Consider the following 20,192-nt stretch of genomic DNA (forward strand, 5'->3'; position numbering starts at 1 on the left):
GGAAAAAAAGGGAAAAATGATTACTCCCACTTCATTCCCCATCTATTGGCCTCTTCAGCGCCTGGATGACTCCTCCTCAGCAGGTCCCTGTGGATTATCTGCTATATCCCTGCTATCTCCCTGGTTATCTGAACCTCATTCTGCTCCTCTTCTCTCCATCCAGGGATCCTCCAGAGGACCCATGCCTTGCAGGGAGTGTTCAGCTTTGACATTTCATCCCCTATTCCAACCTGGGACAAACCAACAGATGGATCTCAACCCACAGAGGCAAACAGGTAACCTTCTACCATCCCACTTGCCAAGGTCGTGATGGACTGTCCTTCCACCATCTCCCCGGTTGCTTCCTCTAGAAGAAGCAGCTCATTATGGGCAGGGAACATATCTGTTAATATTGTTGTACTGTACTCTGCTAAGCCCTTAGTATGGTGCTTTGCACATAGTTGACTAATAACTGAGGGTCCAGTCTTGCCCTTTCAGTTTTGGCCCCTCTGTGAAGATGTCCTCAACTAATACCTGTGGGCACCAACTCAGTCTGGCTTCCTTCCCTTTGTTTCACACTCCCTAAACCTCCTAGGGAAGATGGCTCAGCAGGTAGGTGTAGAATATGCCCAATTTCTGCTTTCTCTTTTTAGATTCTCAGGTTAGGAACCTCTTGGATCTGACCCCAACTCATGAGCCTTTAAATGATCCTCTGGAGGTATGAGTGATTTCTATTGCATACCATTTTGTGGGGTTTCACCCTCTTGATGGAGTTGGGAAGGGGAATGGAGGGATGGGGGTCTGTGGGAGGAAAGGAAAGAGGTAATAAGGAGATCAATAGACAGAGATTTTTGGTTAAAAAATGATGAATGGTGTGGAGAGGAAGAAACTCCAGACTAACTCCTTTTTTCTCCTTCAGGGCCCCCCATACTTCCAGCCACCACCTCCCATCCACTACAAGATCTGGCTCCCCATCCACTCCAGCCCCCCTCAGCCCAACCCCGTGGGTGATTTGGTTGCCATGCTGGAAGCCAAGCTGGCACCTTTGCGACGTTATCATCTCCTGGAAAGTGAAGATGAAGAGGAGGAGGAGAAAGAGTCCCCAGAAAGCCCAGATACCCCAGAGAGAGGGACCAACCAGTTTCCATGCATGATCTTTCCACGGGTGCTCTTGGAATCTCCACAAGGGGATGTTGTCCAGGCCGAGTGTATCCCGCCCTGTGCTGGTTCCCAAGGGGACTCGGAGCTCTTCCTGATGGACCAAAAAGGTAAGTGACCCGTCCTGATGACCCTTCTCCTGCTCTGCCAACTTCCCATTTCACCTTTTTCAAGATGAGAATACTTCCCCATAGCTTCCCCCAGAGTTCACCCCACTCCCCCCATGCCCTTTCCCAAACCCTGAAGTCCCTTGTACTTCACACACGGTCAGTAAGCGTCACTCTCTCCTTCCAGGTTCCCTCGCTGAAAACGTGCCAGAGCCAGCCTCCTTTGTGACCATCGAGACCTCCCCATGAGGAGATAGACCGTTCCATGGAATGTTTTCCTTCCCTTCCACTCCAACCATCCACAGACCAAAACAGTGGGGTGGAAAGAGGAAGAACATGAGTTCAAGGGATTTCTCCAACACCCACCTCCACAAGACTCGAAGTGATGTACATGTGATTGATGAACCCTGCAGGAAAGGAGTTTGGGGCCGGGATGGGACGGGGAGGGTGTTGGGGGGGTGTTTGCTCTTTTATTTATTTTGATTTTAACTCTAAATAAAATTCTTAAATAAAATTCCAAGTTTTATTTATCATCATCTCTAGTCACTGTGCAACTCTGAAATCCCTCTATCTGACCACAACCTCTTCGCCTACCTTCTCTTCCAACACACCTTCTTCCTACAAATCTGTCCTGTTCCCTTCCCATCCCATTCTCCTGAGTCATCCTGCCCATTTAATCTCTATACCTTCTCTACCTTTCCTTGATAACCAAAGTGACACCCACTCTACTGAACTCAACTCACTCCCTTAACAATCTCGTACCACTAACCCACCTCCACTGTCTGCTTCCTTCTGTCCTGAGCCACTAGTGGAAATCTGGATATCAGGCCAACCTCATACACCTGCCCTCTCCTCTGCTTAGCAAAATTATTTCTCCATCCCACGTGCATTGCCCTCACCAATTACTCCAGAAGTTCAACTCTCTTCTCAAACACCCTGGCACTCCTCCCCATCTTGGCCCAGGAGTGCCACTAATGACTTACTTTTTTTAAGGAAAATTAGAAACCATAAGGCATGATCTCCCTAAAATCTCCCCTAAAATCTAAAATCTCCATTCACTCCCCTTTTTCAACTCCCCCATCTTTCCTAGAAGTATTTCAAGGGATCTCCTGCCTTCTCAGAATTCACCTCCTTCACCCGCTATTTCAACTCCATCACCTTTTTCAAGATGAGAATTCTTCCCCATAGTTTCCCCCAGAGTTTCCCCCATCCCTTCAAAGCACTTTATAAAGTGCCAAAGTACTTGCCCCTACTTTCTTCCTTCCCTAACTGCCATCTTGTTTGCTCTCCAATGGCTTCTTCCCCACTACTTTCAAGCATGCCCCTATTCCTAAAAAAAGCCTCCCTGGACTCCAGGGCCTCCTCCAGTTATCACCCCATCACCACTTCTACTATTCCTCTCCAAAATCTTTGAGCGAGCTGTCTATACCTGCTCTCTCCTTGACCCCCTCCAATCTGCCTCCTGTCCCTTTCACTCCGCAGAAATTACCCTCTCAAAAGTCACCAAGTCCTTCTTCCCAAATCCAACGGCCTCTACTCCATCCTAATCCACCTCGACCTCTCAGCTGCCCTCCTACCCAACCTGCACATTTCGTTCCACTTATTGTACCTGTAACTCATCTATCTCACCGCCAACCTCTCACCCACTTCCTGCCTCTGACCTGGAATGCTCTCTTCATAGCCAACAGAGAATTACTCTGCCTACCCTCAAAGCTTTATTGAAGGCACAATTTCTCCAAGATCCCTTCCCTCATTTCCTCTTCTCTCATTCTCTTCTGCATTTGTTTCCTATATTTCCCACTCCCCTCAGCCCCACAGCACTAAAGAGCCTCAGTTACCTCATCTGTAAAATGGGTATTGATACCCACGTGGGACAACCTGATTACCTTGTAACACCTTGTATTACCTGATTACTTAGAACAGTGCTCAGCACATAGTAACCACTTAACAAATACCATAATTATTATGTACCTATCCATAATTTATTTCTTGAAGTCTGTCTACCCCCCTTGACTGCAAGCTCATGGTGGGCAGGAAATATGTCTATGATATAACTGATATTTTATTTTAGGCATTTTGTTTGGCACTAATATGTGTCACCCGGGGAAAGCCACCAGTCCCACTGATACCTCAAACCAAAAGAACAGAAATTCCTCATTTTCCCATCTAAATTCTACCATCCCCCCGTTTTCCTCATCACTATCCACTATAGACAACACACTCCCTGCCTCATAAATCATACCCTTGACTCAGCTCTTTCCTTCAACTCACATAGTCAACCTGTCAGCAAATCCAAATCGTATCTACCAGCTCTGAAACTGAATCCCCAGAGCTGTGAAGGTCTCTCCCAGACTTCTCCCCGGCTTATTGGATGTAAGCTCTTTTGGGGCAGGAATCGCAGCCACCCTCTTCTGTTTTATTGTACTTTCCCACGCAGTGTACTGGGCACACTAAGCTCTCAGTGTATAAGTAACTAAAAAACCTCTCAAAAAAGCCCTCTCAAAAACACTCTTGATAGAGTTCAGGGGACTCTTTTCTAAGGAATTCTGTCAGTTCTCCAAAACTGGAGATCTCCCATGTACTTTCTAATCAACCCCTCTCACCTGCATCTCTGACCTTTTCACCTACCCTAAATCACTTACCCCTACTCTCCTTCCCTCCCTAGTCTTCAACCTCTCACTCTCCACTCTGCCTTTAAACACCTGCAAGCATCCCCCTTTTTAAAACCTCAAGGTCTCTTCCCTATCAGTCTCTTCCCTATCACCCTATCTCCCTGCTCTCATTCCTTGCTCATAGGAACCAGCGTCTTTATTTTCTCCCAACCTCTGCAGTCCAGACTGCTCTGTCCAAAACGTTGTCAGAACATTGTCAGTCTGTCAGAGCACTGTCCAAAGGACTCCTGATTCCCCTCGCCCTCTCTGCTCCCTTTGACCCTCTCATCCTCCTCCACATACTATCCTGCTCCTTCTCAGTTTCAGTCAGTGGCTCCTCCTCTGCCTCTTATCCTATGTTCTGGGACCTCTATTCTCCTCACTGCACTCTCCCATTCTTAGAAAGTTCGTCCACGCATCCGGCTTCAGCTACCCCCTCACTTGGTCTTCCGTCCCCTCCCCTACCTCAGTCTATACTGTATACTGTTGCAAGAATCATCTTCCTCAGTTGTTTCTCAGCTCATAGGTTTAATCTGCTCCAATCTCTTCTTGCCTTCCTATTCTCCATCTCTCTTGTGAGACACAGACTGTGTCCTATCCTACTGTTGCTGGTCTCACCTTCACAACATCTCCAAGATTCTCCCTTTCCTCTCCATCCAAACTGCTACCTTGCTGGTACAATATCTCATAATATCCCAACTGGATTATTGCGTCAGTCTCCTCTGATCTCCCATCCTCCTGTCTCTCCCCACTTCAATCTATACTTCATTCCACTGCCTACATTATCTTTCTACAGAAAGATGCTCTGGGCATGTCACTCCCCTCCTCAAAAACCTCCAGTGGTTGCCTAACAACCTTCACGTGAAACAAAAACTCCTCACTCTTGGCTTCAAAGCTCTCCATCACCTTGCCCCCTCTTACATCACCTCCCTTCTTTCCTTCTCCAGCCCACCCTGTACACTCCGCTCCTCTGCCGCTAACCTCACAGTCCCTCCTTCACACCTGTCCTGCCTGTCCCATGTCCTACCCCTGGCCCCTGGCCCATGGCCCATGTCCTACCACTAACCTGGAATATACATCTGCCAAACTAACCCTCTTCCCCTCTTCAAAGCCCTTCTGAGAACTCAGCTCCTCCAGGAGGCCTTCCCAGACTGAACCCTCCCTTTCCCTCTGTCCCTCCTCCTCTCCCCATTGTCCCGACTCCCTCCCTCTGCTCTACCCACTTCCCCTCTCCACAGCACTTGTGTATATTTGTATATATTATTTCTCTATTTTATTAATGATGTGCATATATCTGTTATTCTATTTATCTGTTTTGATGGTATTGATGCCCGACTATTGGTTTTGTTTTGCTGTCTGCCTCCACCTTTTAGACTGTGAGCCCATTGCTGCACAGGGATTGTCTCTATCTGTTGCTGAATTGTACATTCCTAGCACTTAGTGCTCTGCACACAGTAAGTGCTCAATGAATACGATTGAATGAATTAAGTAATAAATACCATATTAAAACTCTGTTTACAACACAGAAAGGCTCTGAAGTGTGGGAGAACTGTGGTTTGTTAGATTTGAAGGTAGAGGGAGTTCAAGGTGATGGAGGGGTTGCGAAGAAAGAGGTTGGCAGCAGGAGAGATTCGAGAGGAATAAAGAGTTTGAGCTGAGTTGTAGTGGGAAAAGAAAGTGACTAAAGTAGGAAAGAGTTGATTAAATGTCTTAAAGCCAATGGCAAGGAGTTGCTCCTTGAGAAGAGAAATGGGTAACCATTTGAGGTTTTTGAGGTGTGAGTAGGATGATGTTTCAGGAAAATGATCGAGGCAGCTGTACTTCTGTACTTCTGAGACTTGTACTCTGCCCAGTGCTATAAACTATGCTGAAAATGCTGAAAAACTACTGAGTTTTTTGTGGCTTGTATTTTTTTGTACTTCCCAAGCGCTTGGTCCGGTGTCCTGCATTGAGTAAACTCTCAGTACACACAGTTGCCACTACTGCTAGAAAAGCAGCGTGGCTCAGAGGAAAGAGCACAGACTTGGGAGTCAGAAGTCATGGGTTCAAATCCCACCTTGTCAGCTGTGTGACTTTGGGCAAGTCACTTAACTTCCCTATGCCTCAGTTACCTCATCAGTAAAATGGGGACAACCTGATTACCTTGAATCTAACCCAGCTTAGAACAGTGCTTGGCACATAGTAAGCATTTAACAAATATCACCATCATCATAGCTAAACCCTCTCAAATTCTTTTCAGGATTTGAATTCAGGTGGAGTGTCACTAGGGACGGGGTTCATAAAATGGCTAACCTTATTAGCAGTATGTTAACTAGGCTGCCTTAGAATTTCCACACATTAACATCTCCAGAACCACTTTTCCTCATAGCTTCTCCTTCCCATTTCCCTTGATTCATTTAGGAATACTCAGTGATCACTAATTATGTGGAGAGGCAGAATTTTAAAACTACATTTTCCAATCGGCCAAATGATCTACATTTCCCAGCAACCACCCAGAGAAACCCAGAGAATGTTCGTAAGCAACACCTTTTCCAACAGCCCACATCTATTAAAAACGAAAAAAATAAAATCCTACTTTATGTCTGTCTCTCCACAGGTTTGTAAATTCCGTTGCAGTACCCTCCCTAGAGCTTAGTACAGTGCTCTGCACATAGTAAGCACTCAGTGAATGCCGTTGATTGATTGAACACATTTATTGGCCGTAGGGAGTGACAGCTGAGTCCCCTCTGCAATTCTCTAACGATTGTTGCGTTGACACCAGTTCCTCCAGCTGCAATCTGCACCTCTCTAGCCTCGCAGAGCCATGAAGCCCGCTCCGTCCCGATCATGTGGATGCCTGGGCTTCTCATCGTCGTCGTCATCGTTATCATCCACAGCAGTGATTGAGTAAAAGATGTCACTGCTGCCCTCATGGGGCTTCCAGTCACGCGTTGGGAGCTTCTCGTTCCAAGAGCGGGTGTCAGGGGTCTGACGGCTCAAAGAACTCTGCTTAGGAGTCATCCAGATGCGTGTGTTCCCAGGATGAGGCTCCGGGAAACGAAGGGCAAGCTTTCTCGGGGGTGGAGGAACCCGCGGGGGGAAGGCGCCTGGGACCCAACCGGCCCTGGCCTGGGGGACTGAAGGATGCGGGAGCCTCTGAGTCGGGGTCGGTAACAGGTGTCGTTTTCGGCTGGGGGCCAGGGCGGCTTCGAGCATCTTGTGCAGATCTCTGACTGGGTCATCCTGAGGTGGGCAGCGGTGTGGCGGAAGAGAGTGCAGGTAGCGAACTGGGGGTGGCAAGAGGAAATCCGGAGGGCCCTGGAGGAGGAAGAAAGAGATAAAGTCAGGAGAAAGCCCGGTCCCATTCAGCCAGGGATGGGTGCCCCGGCTGAAAGCTGGGGTGAACTTCGTTGGGATTCGCTGTGGCTTTCTGGGTGGTGAAAGGGAGGGCTGGGTCACTGCTGACCAGAGTCCAGGTTACGGACAATTTAGGGTGCCCATGGTCCTGGAATGAGTGAATCTGGGGCTCCCTCTGGGTAACACCACTAGGGTGGTGACTTAATAATGAGAATAATTATCATTATTATGGTACTTGTTACTATGTGCTGGAGTGGATACAAGCAAATCGGGTTGGACACAGTCTCTGTCCCATATGGAGCTCACAGTCTTGATTCCCATTTTACAGATGAGGTAACTGAGGCCCAGAGAAGTCAAATGCCCAAGGTCAAACAGTAGATATGTGGCGGGGCTGGGATTAGAACCCATGACCTCTAACTCCCAAACCCGTGTTCTATCCACTAAGCCACACTGCTTCTCTTAGACTGTGAACCCCGTGTGGGACAAGGGACTGGGTCCATTCTGATTTTCTTGTACCTAACCCAGCCCTTGGCATATGATAAGTGCTAAACAAGTACCAGATACAAATAATGGGGGCTGGGGGACAGGTCTTGAAATGATGATGGCTTGACCCCTGCCTCCCTCCGTGATGGGTGTATGTGGAAACCCGATTGGAAAGGCCGAGTTTCTACCAAGATCTCTGGAAATGTCAGACACAGACCTCAGGAGAAGGAGCTGGATCCGGGCGCCGGGGAACCTGGGTTGGGACCTGGTATGAGTGAGGCAAAAAGTGACCTGCAGGGAGAAAAGAAAGCATTCCAGTTAATCCCGCAACCCCAACCCGAGACATTCCCAGAGAGGGATGAACTCCTCCGGAATCTTGGTCAAGGAGGGATGAGGGACAAGAGACGTAGTAAGGGCTTAAGTACCACAATTATCATTATTATTACTATTATTATTAATAAAGAAGACTTGGGGTCAGCGGACAACTTGGACTGGGCTCAGGGACTGTCAGGTCTGGGTCACCCAGGGCGGCTTGGCCACCAAAGGATCAGGACCTTGGATTGGGCTCAGCGAACCAGTGCTATTGAGGTGAAGGTTCAGATTTCTCTCATCGGGAGTGAGAAAAACATTAGTTCCCAGTCCACTGGGTCCCTGAGGGACTGCGAGTTAGGGGGGGCGAAGAATATTAGAGTAGAGGAGTAAGGCCAAGGCATGGATCTTACCTGTCCTGTTACACATATGTTCTGAGGTCCAGGGATGGAAGTAGCTGCTGAAATAGGGGTGGTACATGGAGCAGGGCCATAGTCTCGAATCCAGGAGGTGGAGGGACGGGAGCTGACAAGAGAGAAAATTGGACAATTGGGTCAGGGTTCTGGGGGTGGTCTGCTTTTTCCAGGTGGGTGTTTGTCCCCTCCCCCTGCGGTCACCCACAGGGAGGAGCCTCGTGGGGGTGGAGGACAGGACAGGGCCCTCAGCTTGCTCCAGAAATGAAGACACATCTCCTTACATTCAATTATTGAGCACTTACTGTGTGCAAAGCACTGTACTAAGTGGTTGGGAGAGTACAATATAACCATAATCAGACACGTTCTCTGCCCACGATGAGCTTACAGTCTAGAGGGGGAGACAGATATTAATATGAATAAATAAATAACAAATATGTGCATAACTTACAAATAGCCCTTCCCTGACCAAGCCCTCCTTCTGCTTCTCCCATTCCCTTCTGCATCATCTGACTTGCTCCCTTTATTCATCCCCACTCCCAGCCCTACAACACTTATGTACATATCTGTAATTTTAATTATTTATATTAATGTCTGTCTCTCCCTTTAGACTGTAAGCTCGTTGTGGGCAGGGAGTGTAATGTCTTCTCCCAATCGCTAGTGCAGTGCTCTGCACACAGTAAAGTCTCAATGAATACGAGTGACTGACAGAAATCCAGTAGTGATAATGCCCCACTGGTCAGAGCGAGGATCCGACCGGGCCAAGCTCTCCACCCAGCCCACCCAAATCAAGTCGGGTCTCACCATCCTCAGAACTCTCCCACCCTCTCCCTCCAGGTCGACGGGAAACTCCTACCTCTTCTGGGGGACACAGATCGCGCTGATTTCGAAATCCTGCAGGGTTCGCCATGGGGACTGGAAGAAGAGTCGAGATGAGCTGAGGGGAAAGAAATACAAATACAGATTCAAATATTTATTTGTAGTGATATCAGTCTCACCGCCCACTGCCCTCCCAGACTGCTGAGGGCAGGGAAAGTATCTGTTTATTGTTGCATTGTACACTCCCAAGCGCTTAGTACAGTGCTCTGCGCACAGTAAACGTTCAATAAATAAATTAATTAAATTAATGAATGAAAAGAATTCCCAAGTTCACTGCCTGTCCATTCCACCCCATGTCCCGGACTCAGCCTAGTGTCCACACCTGCCCCTTTCCCCTCCCCGTGGACCTCCCAAAGTCATCCCGGACTAGGGGTTCTCTCTAGAACGGGGGGAAATTGCCCCTCCACCAGATCTTTTTCCATCCCAGCCACCTCCCCAGCTGCCTGGAGCCTCACCTGTCGAGGGCTGAACCTCCGTCTTTCGCTGCTGCCTCCGCTCGCCGCTGTGACTACCACTGATGAGGGATGAGAGTCGAGAGCTTCGAGCAGGGCTATTTATCTGCTGGTTCCTTGCAGTGGCGGACCCAGCGCCAACTCAAATGTTCACACCTATTAAGTAGGACGAGAACCCACTCCTTCCCTCCCCACCCGCTCTCAGGGGACCGCAGCCCCTCCCTCAGCGGCGAAGGGTGGGTAAGCGGTGAGGAGGGGTCCCTTCCCCTGGAGTGGAGTGGTCTGGCCACCGGTTCCAGGCCCGTCCCCGCCCCACAGAGTCGCCAATTGCTGTTTCTGGGGGCATCTTGTTTTCCCGTGCCCCCCTCCTAATCCCCTCTAGACTGTAAACTCGTCCTCTAGACTGTGAGCTCGTTGTGGGCAGGGAATGTGTCTGTTACACTGTAATATAATCGGGAAACAGCATGGCCTAGTGGCAAGAGCACGGGTTTGGTAGTCAGAGGATGTGGATTCTAATCCCGACTCAATCACATGTCTGCTGTGTGACCATGGGCAAGTCACTTCACTTCTCTGTGCCTCAGTTACCTCATCTGTAAAATGGGGATTGAGACTGTGATCGCCACCTGGGACGGGGACTGTGTCCAACTCAATTTGCTTGTATCCACCCCAGCACTTAGTACAGGGCCTGGTGCAAAATAAGCTCTTAACAAGTACAGTATTATTATTATTATTAACAAATACCGTAATTATTATTATTTATCTTTTTTTTCATGATGGTACTCTCCCAAGAGTTTAACACAGTATTCTCAATAAATACAATTGACTGACTCCGTCTCTGTCAGGCTCTGAGCTATCCTAGACAGGCGGTCATCTCCCCTCTGCCCCCTCCCCTTCCTCTTCTTACTTCTGTCCCTCCTTTTGAAGATATTCAGTTCCAAACCCAGTGTTACAGCGGGGACTGCAGGACCAACTCCATGGCAGTAATGCTGTGAGTAGAGTCGAGAAATAAAACACCTCTGCTACCCCAAGGGACCCAGGACAAACCAGATCTCCTCATCCCCCAATCCCTTATCTGTCAATCAATCAATCATAAGTATTTATTGAGCTCTTACTCTGTGCAGAGCACTGCACTAAGTGCCTGGGAGAGTACCATACAACATTAAACAGACACATTCCCTGCCCACAAAGGGCTTACAGTCTAGAGTGGAGGAGACAGACACGAATACAAATAAATAAATTACAGATATGTGCATAAGTGCTGTGAGGCTGGGAGGGAGGAAGAGCAAAGGGAGCAAGTCAGAGTGTGACAGAAGGGAGTGGGAGAAGAGGAAATGTGGAGCTTAGCCTGGGAAGGCCTCTTGGATGAGATGTGTCTTCAATAAGGCTTTGAAGCGGGGGCGAGAAATTGTCTGTTGGATTTGAGGAGGGAGGGTGTTCCAGGCCAGAGGCAGGACGTGGGCGAGAGGTCGGTGGCGAAATAGGCGAGATGGAGGCACTGTGAGGTTACCACTAGAGGAGCCAAGTGTGTGGGCTGGATTGTAGAAGAAAATTAGCGAGGTGAGATAGGAGGGGGCAAGTGGTGGGCTGCTTTAAAGCTAATGGTGAGGAGTTTTTGTTTGATGTGGAGGTGGATGGGCAACCACTGGAGATTTCTGAGGAGGGGGGGTGACATGTCCTGAAAGTTTTTGTAGAAAAATGATCCAGGCAGAAGAGTGAAGTATGGTCTGGAGTGGGGAGAAACAGGAGGCAGGGAGGTTAGCAAGGAGGCTGATACGGTAATCCAGATGGGATAAAATGAGTGATTGTATACTTCTGACTCCCAAGCCTGTGCTCTATCTACTAGACCATGCTGCTTCTCCCTGTAAACACTGCTCAATAAATAAGATTGATTGATTGAATTACCTCACTACATAGAAACCTCTCTCTCAAAGGTCACCAATGATCGCCTTCTTGCCCAATCCAACCGCCTCTACTTCATCTCGACCTCTTAACTGCCGCCGACACTGTCGACCACCCTCTTCTCCTGGAAACGTTACCCACCTAACACTGTCCTTTCCTGGCTCTATCTCTCTGGTCATTCAGTCTCTGTCTCTTTCGTGGGCTCCTCCTCTGCCTCCCAGCCTCTAGCTGTGGGGGTCCCTCAAGGTTCAGTTCTGGGTCCCCTTCCATTCTCCATCTACATCCCCTCCCTTGGAGAACTCATTCGCTCCCATGGCTTCAACTATCACATCTAAATAGATAATTCCCAAATCCACATATCCAGCCCTGATTGCTCTCCCTCTCTGCAGTCTCACATTTCCTCCTGCTTTCAAGACATCTCTACTTGGATATCCTGCCGTCATCTCAAACCTAACATGTCAAAAACAGAACTCCTCATCTTCCAACCCAAATCCTGTCCTAACTTTAACTTCCTAATACTGTAGACAGCACCACCATGTCACAAGCCCATAACCTCGGCATTATCCTTGGCTCCTTTCTCTCATTCAACCCTCATATTCAATCTATCACTAAATCCTGTCGGTTCAGTCTTCACTGCATTGCTAAAATCCACTCTATCCCTTTCCATCTAAACTACTACCACGTTAAGAGAAGCAGCGTGGCTCAGTGGAAAGAGCCCAGGCTTGGGAGTCAGAGGTCATAGGGTCGAATCCTGGCTCTGCCACTTGTCAGCTGTGTGACTATGGGCAAGTCATTTAACTTCTCTGTGCCTCAGTTACCTCATCTGTAAAATGGGAATTAACTGTGAGACTCACGTGGGACAACCTGATGACCCTGTATCTACCCTGGTGCTTAGAACAGTGCTCTGCACATAATAAGTGCTTAACAAATACCAACATTATTATTATCATTATTATTAAGCCAAGCACTTATCCTTCCCTGCCTTGATTACTCTATCGGCCTCTTTGCTGACCTCCCTGCCTCCTGTCTCTCTCCATTCTAGTTCATTCTTTACTCTGCTGCCGAATCATTTTTCTACAAAAAAAACTCACTCCATATTTCCCCACTCCTCAAGAACCTAGAGAAGCAGCATGGTGTAGTGGTTAGAGCACGGACCTGAAAGTCAAAAAAAAAAAAATCCCGGGTCTGTCTCATCTGCTGTGTCACCCAGGGAAGTCACTTCACTTCTCTGTGCCTCAGTTGCCTCATCTGTAAAATGGGGATTGAGACTGTGAGCCCCACATGGGACAGGGATTGTGTCCAACTTGATTTGCTTGTATCCACCCCAGCGCTTAGTGCAGTGGCTGGCACACAGTAAGTGCTTAACAAGTACAATCATTATTATTATTATCATCCACCTCCACATCAAACAGAAACTTTTTACCATCAGCTTTAAAGCACTCAATCATCTTGTCCCCTCCTACCTTACCTTGCTGCTCTTCTACTACAATCCAGCCCACCCACTTCACTCCTCTAATGCCAATCTACTAACTGTATCTCGATCTCATCTATCCAGCTGCCGATCTCTCGCCCACGTCCTGCCTCTGGCCTGGAACGCCCTCCCTCTTCATCTCCAACAATGACTCTACCCTTCAAAGCCTTATTAAAAGCACATTTCCTCCACGAAGCCCTCCCTGACTAAGCCTCCCTTTCCTCCTGTCCAACTCCTTTCTGCGTCACCCTGACTTTCTCCCTTTATTCATCACTCCCAGCCCCATGGCACTTATGTACATATCCGTCATTTATTTCTTTATGTCTTTCTCCCCCTCTAGACTGCAAACTCACTGTGGGCAGGGAATGTGTCTTTTTTATTGTTGTGGTGTACTCTCCCAAGCTTTTAATGCAGTGCTCTACACGGGGTAAACACTCAATAAATACTAATGATTGATTGATTGATTCGAAAAACAGCGTGGTTTAGTGGAAAGAGCACGGGCTTGGGAGTCAGAGGTTGAGGATTCTAATCCCAATTCCGCCACTTGTCAGCTGTGTGACTTTGTAAATTATTGAACTTTCCTTTAATAATAATAATAATAATAATGTTGGTATTTGTTAAGCGCTTACTACGTGCAGAGCACTGTTCTAAGCGCTGGGGTAGATACAGGGGAATGAGGTTGTCCCACGTGAGACTCACAGTCTTCATCCCCATTTTACAGATGAGGGAACTGAGGCCCAGAGAAGTGAAGTGACTTGACCACAGTCACACAGCTGACAAGGGGCAGAGTCGGGATTGGAACCCACGACCTCTGACTCCCAAGTCCGGGCTCTTTCCACTGAGCCACGCTGCTTCTTTACCTCAGTTATCTCATCTGTAAAATGGGGATTAAGACTGTTAGCCCCGCGTGGGACAACCTGATTTCCTTGTATATACCCCAGCGCTTAGAACATTGCTTGGCACACAGTAAGCGCTTAACAAATACCATCTTTATTATTTTTAGTGTTTTTATAGGTGATCGCTGCAAGGATTACCTGACATCCGAATCCAAATCAACCAGAGGGGCATCCCTCCTGTAGCCACTAGGTGGCACTACTCCCCCTTCCTTTGAAATTCTAATTTCGAGATTGAGTTTGGGGGGGGAATTCTCTGCAACCCATGAGGGGCTTCCTCCTCTGCCAACCCTGTCCCCTGCTAAACTGACTCCTTTCCTTCCCCGGCTGGTGCTCCGTCGCTCTGTCTCCAAAGTCCTGTCATTTTGGACTCCTGTCTTCCCCCCAAACACTCCCTGAGAGGTCATTGTGTCCACCTCCCTGTCTCAATCCATCAATCAGTCAGTGCTATTTACTGAGCACAGTACTAAGTGTTTGGGAGAGTACACACAACAGAATTAGCAGACACGTTCCCTGCTTATAACAAGTCTCCATGCAGTATCCCTTCCTCCTAGCTCTTGCACTAGGATTGGCACCCTTTATTCCCCTCTCCCTCAGCCACCTAACACTTTGGTACATATCTGTAATTTAATGTATTTATTTAATATCTGTCTCCCCCTCTTTATTGTGGTATTGTTGAGCACTTATTATGTGCCAGGCACTGTTCTGAGCACTGGGGTACATACAAGATAATCAGGTTGGACACAGTCCAGGTCCCTCTTGGGACTGACAATCTTGAATCCCAGTTTTACAGATGAGGTAACGGAGGCAGAGAGAAGTTATTAATAATAATCATAATAATAATGGTGGCATTTGTTGAGTGCTTACTATGTGCAAAGCATTGTTCTAAGCACTGGGGGAATACAAGGTGATCCGGTTGTCCCATGAGGGGCTCACAGTCTTAATCCCCATTTTACAGATGAGGGAACTGAAGCACAAAGAAGTAAAGTGACTTGCCCAAAGTCACACAGCAGATAGGTGGCAGAGTCAGGATTAGAACCCGCAACCTCTGACTCCCAGGTTCGTGGTCTTTCCACAGTGCCATGCTACTTCTCTAGGCCATGCTGCTTCTCTGAACTGTAAACTCACTGTAAGCAGGGAACGTGTCTACCAACTCGGTTACATTGTACTCTTCGCAAACGCTCAGGCCAGTGTTCTACACACAATAAGCGCTCAATAAATATGATTGCTTGCTTGATTAATTGATTCTTAGCCCAAATGAGTCTCTCCTGTTCAAAGACACCCCACATCCCAGCCTTCCTTATTATCCCGTTTGAGCTCTCACACCCTCAATAAAGTCTGTCACCTCTTATGCCGCAGCTGAAATAGATCCCTCTGGTGGAAATGAAAGCCATATAATCGCTTCCCCAAGTCCCCTCTCCCGGCCCGGCCTGGATCAACAGTTGGCTGACGTCTTTCTCCTTTCTCCAAATTGGCCGGCTCAGTTATCAGAATTCGTGGCAACTTGGTGAGCCCTTCGGTCAAAGAGAGAGATGAGGAGCAGGACCCAGGGGCTAGGAGGGAAACGGGGTTAACTAGGAGTAGGTGAAGAGTCCTGGTGACAAGAATCGATGGTCAAAACTACTGTTTGTCGATTAATAAATGTGTAAAGATGCAGTCTGAGGTTCCAAGTGTCCCCATACGGTGGCGCCAATTACGTAACAATACCGTTCCTATCGGGAAGTTTGTCGAAATGATTGATTATCCGTGCACGTTCCGGGCAGGGATCCCTGGCGGGTAATGGGGAGGGAGGCCGAGAGGAAGAGAGAGGAGAGACAGAGAGACAGAGAGGAAAGAAAAAAGGAGACACAAAGAGAGATGCATCATCATTCATTCAGTTGTAGTTATTGAGCGCTTACTGTGTGTGAAGCACTGTACTAAACGCTTGGGAGAGTAATATAACAACAAATCATCCTACTCAATAGCATTTATTGAGGTCTTACAGTATGCAGGGCTTGGGAGAGTACAGCACAACAATACAACGGACAGATTTCCTGCCAACAACGAATTAGTAGTCTAGAAGGGGAGACAGACATTAATATAAATAAATAAATTACATTTAGGTAGTGGGGTTGGAGGGGTGGGGCAGATGGTGAATAAAGGGAGCAAGTCAGGGCAACGCAGAAGGGAATGGGAAAAGAGGAAATGAGGGCTTACTCGGGGAAGGCCTCTTGGAGGAGATGTGCCTTCGCTAAAGTTTTGAAGGTGGAGAGAGTAACTGTCTGTCGGATATGAAGAGGAAGGGTGTTCTAGACCAGAGGCAGGACGTGGGTGAGAGGACTGTGGTGAGAAAGATGAGATCGAGGTACAGTGCGTAGTTGGCAGAGACTTACTGATACAGAGAGAGATACAGAGAAATAGAGACAGAGAGAGATAGAGAGAGAAGAGAGGGACAGAGAGGATGGGGTGGAACTCTTTACTTCAGGCTTAAGATGGAAAGAGGAGTGATTGGAGAGAGGAGGAAGGGACAGAGATAAGGGGAGACAATGGGAAGAAGGTTTACTAGATAGCAAGAGGACTGATATTCTAGTATTTGACCCCATGTAGACTCAGTCACCACTCCCAATCAGTTTTATCTGGCTAAATCCGGAACTCTTAGTATTTTAACATTTGGTATGTGTCTCCTCCACCTCACAGCCTCCACTGATAATTCCTTCAGCTGTGATCCAGGGATCCAGGCCAGAGAGGCAGTTCTAACCAGAGTCGCAGATGGACTTTGCTGAGATTTCCTTCCTAATTCCTCTACCAAGGGCCTGGAGTTTCCACTGTGAAAGCAGACCCTGGTTGCAGTCAGTCTTTAGTTAGTGATTGGGTTTATTAAACAATCAATCATATTTATTGAGCACTTACTGTGTGCAGAGCACTGTACTAAATGCTTGGGAGAGGACAATATAACATGAGGACAATATAACACAGTTGATAGACACATTTCCACTCTTGCTGTGTGTAGCTCTTGGGTAGGTTATTGTTGAATTGTACTCTCCCAAGAACTTAGAACAGTGCTCTGCACATAGTAAGCACTCAATAAATATGATTTAAAGAATAAATGAATTTTGCTGATTGATCTGTGCTTTTTCCACTAAGCCATGTTGCCTCAGTCATCATTTGGTTGTTAATAATAGATAATGATGGTATTTATTAAGCATTTATAATGTGCAAAGCACTTGGGTAAACAAACACAGGCTGCTGGAAAGTTATAACCCAAACCAAACTAGGTCTTCAAAGCTGTGGTGTTGTCTATCCTGAGGCTGGGGGACAAATGTTTGTTAAATTCTTATTTTGCACCACCCACTGTACTAAGCACTGGGGTAGATACAAGCAAATTGGGTTGGACACAGTTTCTGTCCAACATGGTGCTCACCTCTCCCTCCTCCTCCAGCCACACACGCCCTCCCCCTAATGCCCACATGCTTTCTTTGATTTCTGGAGGAGTTCCATCCAGCAACGTATTTATTGAGCACTTACTGTGTTTATACTACAATATAACGGAGTTGGCAGATATGTAACCTGTTCACAACAAACTTACAGTCTAGAGGGGGAGGTACAGCCATGATCAAAAAAGAGGGGCAGGACAGGATCACAAACATAGTCCTGGAAAGAAGTCCACTTCCTAGCACTAAAGCTGTACACTTTGTAGTCCAGCTGTGTTGGCTGGGACATATAAGGAAGATGGGTCATTGTAGGATACTGAGATAACTAGATAAATGAGAAGAATGGATGCCAGTGTGATACCCAGCCAGCTGGAATTTGTGGAAAATGGACAACCCTAGGCACCCAGCAGATGGACATATGAGGGAAATGGATGACGGTAAGACACTAGAACAGCTGGCCACACGGGGAGAATGTTGGTAGGATACTCAAACAGCTGGACACATGAGGAGAATGGTAGAATACCTAGACAGCTGGTCACAAAGGGAAAATGGATATTAGGGTACTCAAACAGCTGGAAATATGAGGCAGAAGCATAACGGTAGGATACCCAGACAACTGGCCACATGGGGAGAATGGATGATGGTAGGATACCTAAACAGCTGGCCACAATGAAGAGAATGGATGATAGTAAGGTACCCAAACAGCCACTATTCAGTGAACTCCAAGTGGGTGATCAAAAACAAAAGGAGTGTGGGGGCCCACAGGAAATATAAGGGCACAGTTATGGCCTCACAGAACCCCAGCTAGATGCAGGGGCAGGCACACCAGCGTGGCATACTGCAATCCAGAGAGGAGCAGCTCCTTTCAAGCAGAAACTTCAGGAGGATCAGGAGACAAAGGGGGCAAAAGCAAGAAAACGCCAAGCACGGCAGCCTCCACCTCAGCCCAACAAAGAGCCGTGTGTGTGTTTATGTGTATGGGTATTTGCACGCTTGAGTGTGTGCGTGTGTGCACCCAGGATGGGACACGCATTGGGCTTTCCGGCAGCGCACCCAGCTATGGGTGAATGTCACTGGTGGTGCCCATTGTCTGTGAGCACGGAGGGCAATTTCACTGACCCAAGTTGGGTGAGGCTGGCAGGACGGTGGCCCTCCGAGCCCCTGCGTCACCGAACAAGCCCGGGGAGGGCTAATGTTACTGAAGAAACACTCCCATAGGGATCCCATTGTGTGGGAATCAAGAAAATAGAAACGCAACCACCTAGGGCACTTCTGCACATGGTGATTTGTACACCCTCCTCTTCCAGCTTTTACCCATATCGTGGCTCAAGGATACAGTACAGACTTGTGAGTCAGGAGATCAGCGTTATCCGGGTTCTCATCACAGCTCCACCGCTTGCCTGCAGGATTTGGGCAAGCCACTTGACTTTTCTGTGCCTCAGTTTTATCATCTTTAAAATGGGGATTACATATTTGTTTTCCCTCCCCCTTAGACTGTGAGCCTCATGTGGGACAGGGACTGTGGGCAGGAAATGTTTATTGTTATATTGCACTCTTCCAAGTGCTTAGTGCAGTGCTCTGCACACTGTAAGAGTTCAATAAATATGATTGAATGAAGTGAATGAATGATTATCCTGCATCTACCCCAGTACTAACAAATACCACAATTATTATTATCCCTCCGATCTGTAAACCATTTCAAAGTCCATCTCCCACATTCGAATGTAAATTCAGGGATCAGGTTCATTAACACAATTATACTCTCCCGGGAGTGCTCTGCATATAGTAGGCATTTAAATACTACTGATTGACTGACGGATATGACGGATAAAAGTGACCACAAACCCCCAGATGATGGACTGTGTGAAGTTTAAAGCAGATTTTTGCCTAGATTAAAAATTTAAATCAAATTCAAAATTCTCCCCTATGCATACATGTAGCTACTTTTTAAGTCTGGAAAAATCCATTTTGCAAAGAATAAAGGAGGAGGCACAAGCTCTGGCTTTGGCTCCCTGCGTGGGGAGGAGGGGGAGACTGGGCCTGGGTCCCTGAAGGGGGTGAGGCTGTAGGTCAGGAGACCTGGGATGGGATGGGGAGTTGGAGCAGGCTCTTTGGGTTACCGGTCTGGGGGAGAAGGGGAGGCAGGAGGCCTGGGGTCTGAGAGGGGGGACCTTCTGGTGGAATCTCTAATAATGCTAATAGTAATAGCTGTGGTGTTTATTCAGTGCTTACTGTGCACCAAGCCCTGTGCTAAATGCCAGGGGAGATACGAGGTAATCAGGTTCCACACACAGTTTAAGGGGGAGAGAGAAGGAGAGTGGCCTAGTGCAGAAGCAGGACAGTCTAGTGGAAAAAGCACCATCCTGGGAATCAGAGGAGCTGTACCACATATCTGCAGTGTGACCTTGGGTAAGTTACTTAAGTTTCCTGTGCCTCTGTTACCTCCTCTGTAAACGGGGCTCCAGACCGTGAGACCCATGTGGGAGATGGACTGTGTCCAAAATGATTAGCTTGTTTCTATCCCGGAGCTTAGTACTATGCTTGGCACATAATAAGCGCTTAACAACTACCATAAAAAGGAGGGTACATAACCTAGCTATTAGTACAGTTACTGTTACTATTAAATCGGGCAGGGGATGTCACTGTTTATAGTTGCATTTTACTTTCCCAAGCGCTTAGTACAGTCCTCTGCACACAGTAAACGCTCAATAAATACAATTGAATGAATGAATGAATGTATTATTATCATTAA

The 20,192-nt window shown here is 47.6% G+C and overlaps 1 protein-coding gene across 3 annotated transcripts; it reads right to left on the reverse strand.

Annotated features, from left to right (window-relative positions):
- Positions 1-6,569: 6,569 nt before the first annotated feature.
- Positions 6,570-15,711, reverse strand: LOC103168751. Of its 3 annotated transcripts, none has more exons than XM_029066123.2 (6): positions 15,376-15,711; positions 9,771-9,829; positions 9,293-9,373; positions 8,437-8,548; positions 7,932-8,005; positions 6,570-7,192 (listed from the first exon to the last, which is right to left on the reverse strand). In XM_029066123.2, the coding sequence occupies exons 1-6, from the start codon at positions 15,422-15,424 to the stop codon at positions 6,683-6,685; spliced, it is 885 nt and encodes a 294-aa protein (XP_028921956.1). In that variant the 5' UTR covers positions 15,425-15,711; the 3' UTR covers positions 6,570-6,682. The 3 variants fall into 3 exon arrangements, with proteins under 3 accessions (XP_028921956.1, XP_028921957.1, XP_039767947.1); XM_029066124.1 differs by having other exon boundaries at positions 9,771-9,923; positions 15,376-15,461; XM_039912013.1 differs by lacking the exon at positions 15,376-15,711 and adding an exon at positions 10,672-10,748 and having other exon boundaries at positions 9,771-9,923.
- Positions 15,712-20,192: the final 4,481 nt, after the last annotated feature.

Source organism: Ornithorhynchus anatinus, chromosome 5 (assembly GCF_004115215.2).
Source record: "Ornithorhynchus anatinus isolate Pmale09 chromosome 5, mOrnAna1.pri.v4, whole genome shotgun sequence".
Classification (NCBI taxonomy): domain Eukaryota; kingdom Metazoa; phylum Chordata; class Mammalia; order Monotremata; family Ornithorhynchidae; genus Ornithorhynchus; species Ornithorhynchus anatinus.

Coding starts and splice junctions, on each gene's coding strand:
- LOC103168751 (XM_029066123.2), bottom strand. CDS start 15,424: ATGGCTTTCATTTCCACCAGAGGGATCTATTTCAGCTGCGGCATAAGA. Junction 9,830..15,375: donor TTTCAGCTGCGGCATAAGAG/GTGACAGACTTT, acceptor ATCCCTCATCAG/TGGTAGTCACAGCGGCGAGC. Junction 7,193..7,931: donor ATCCAGCTCCTTCTCCTGAG/GTCTGTGTCTGA, acceptor TTCCTCCTCCAG/GGCCCTCCGGATTTCCTCTT.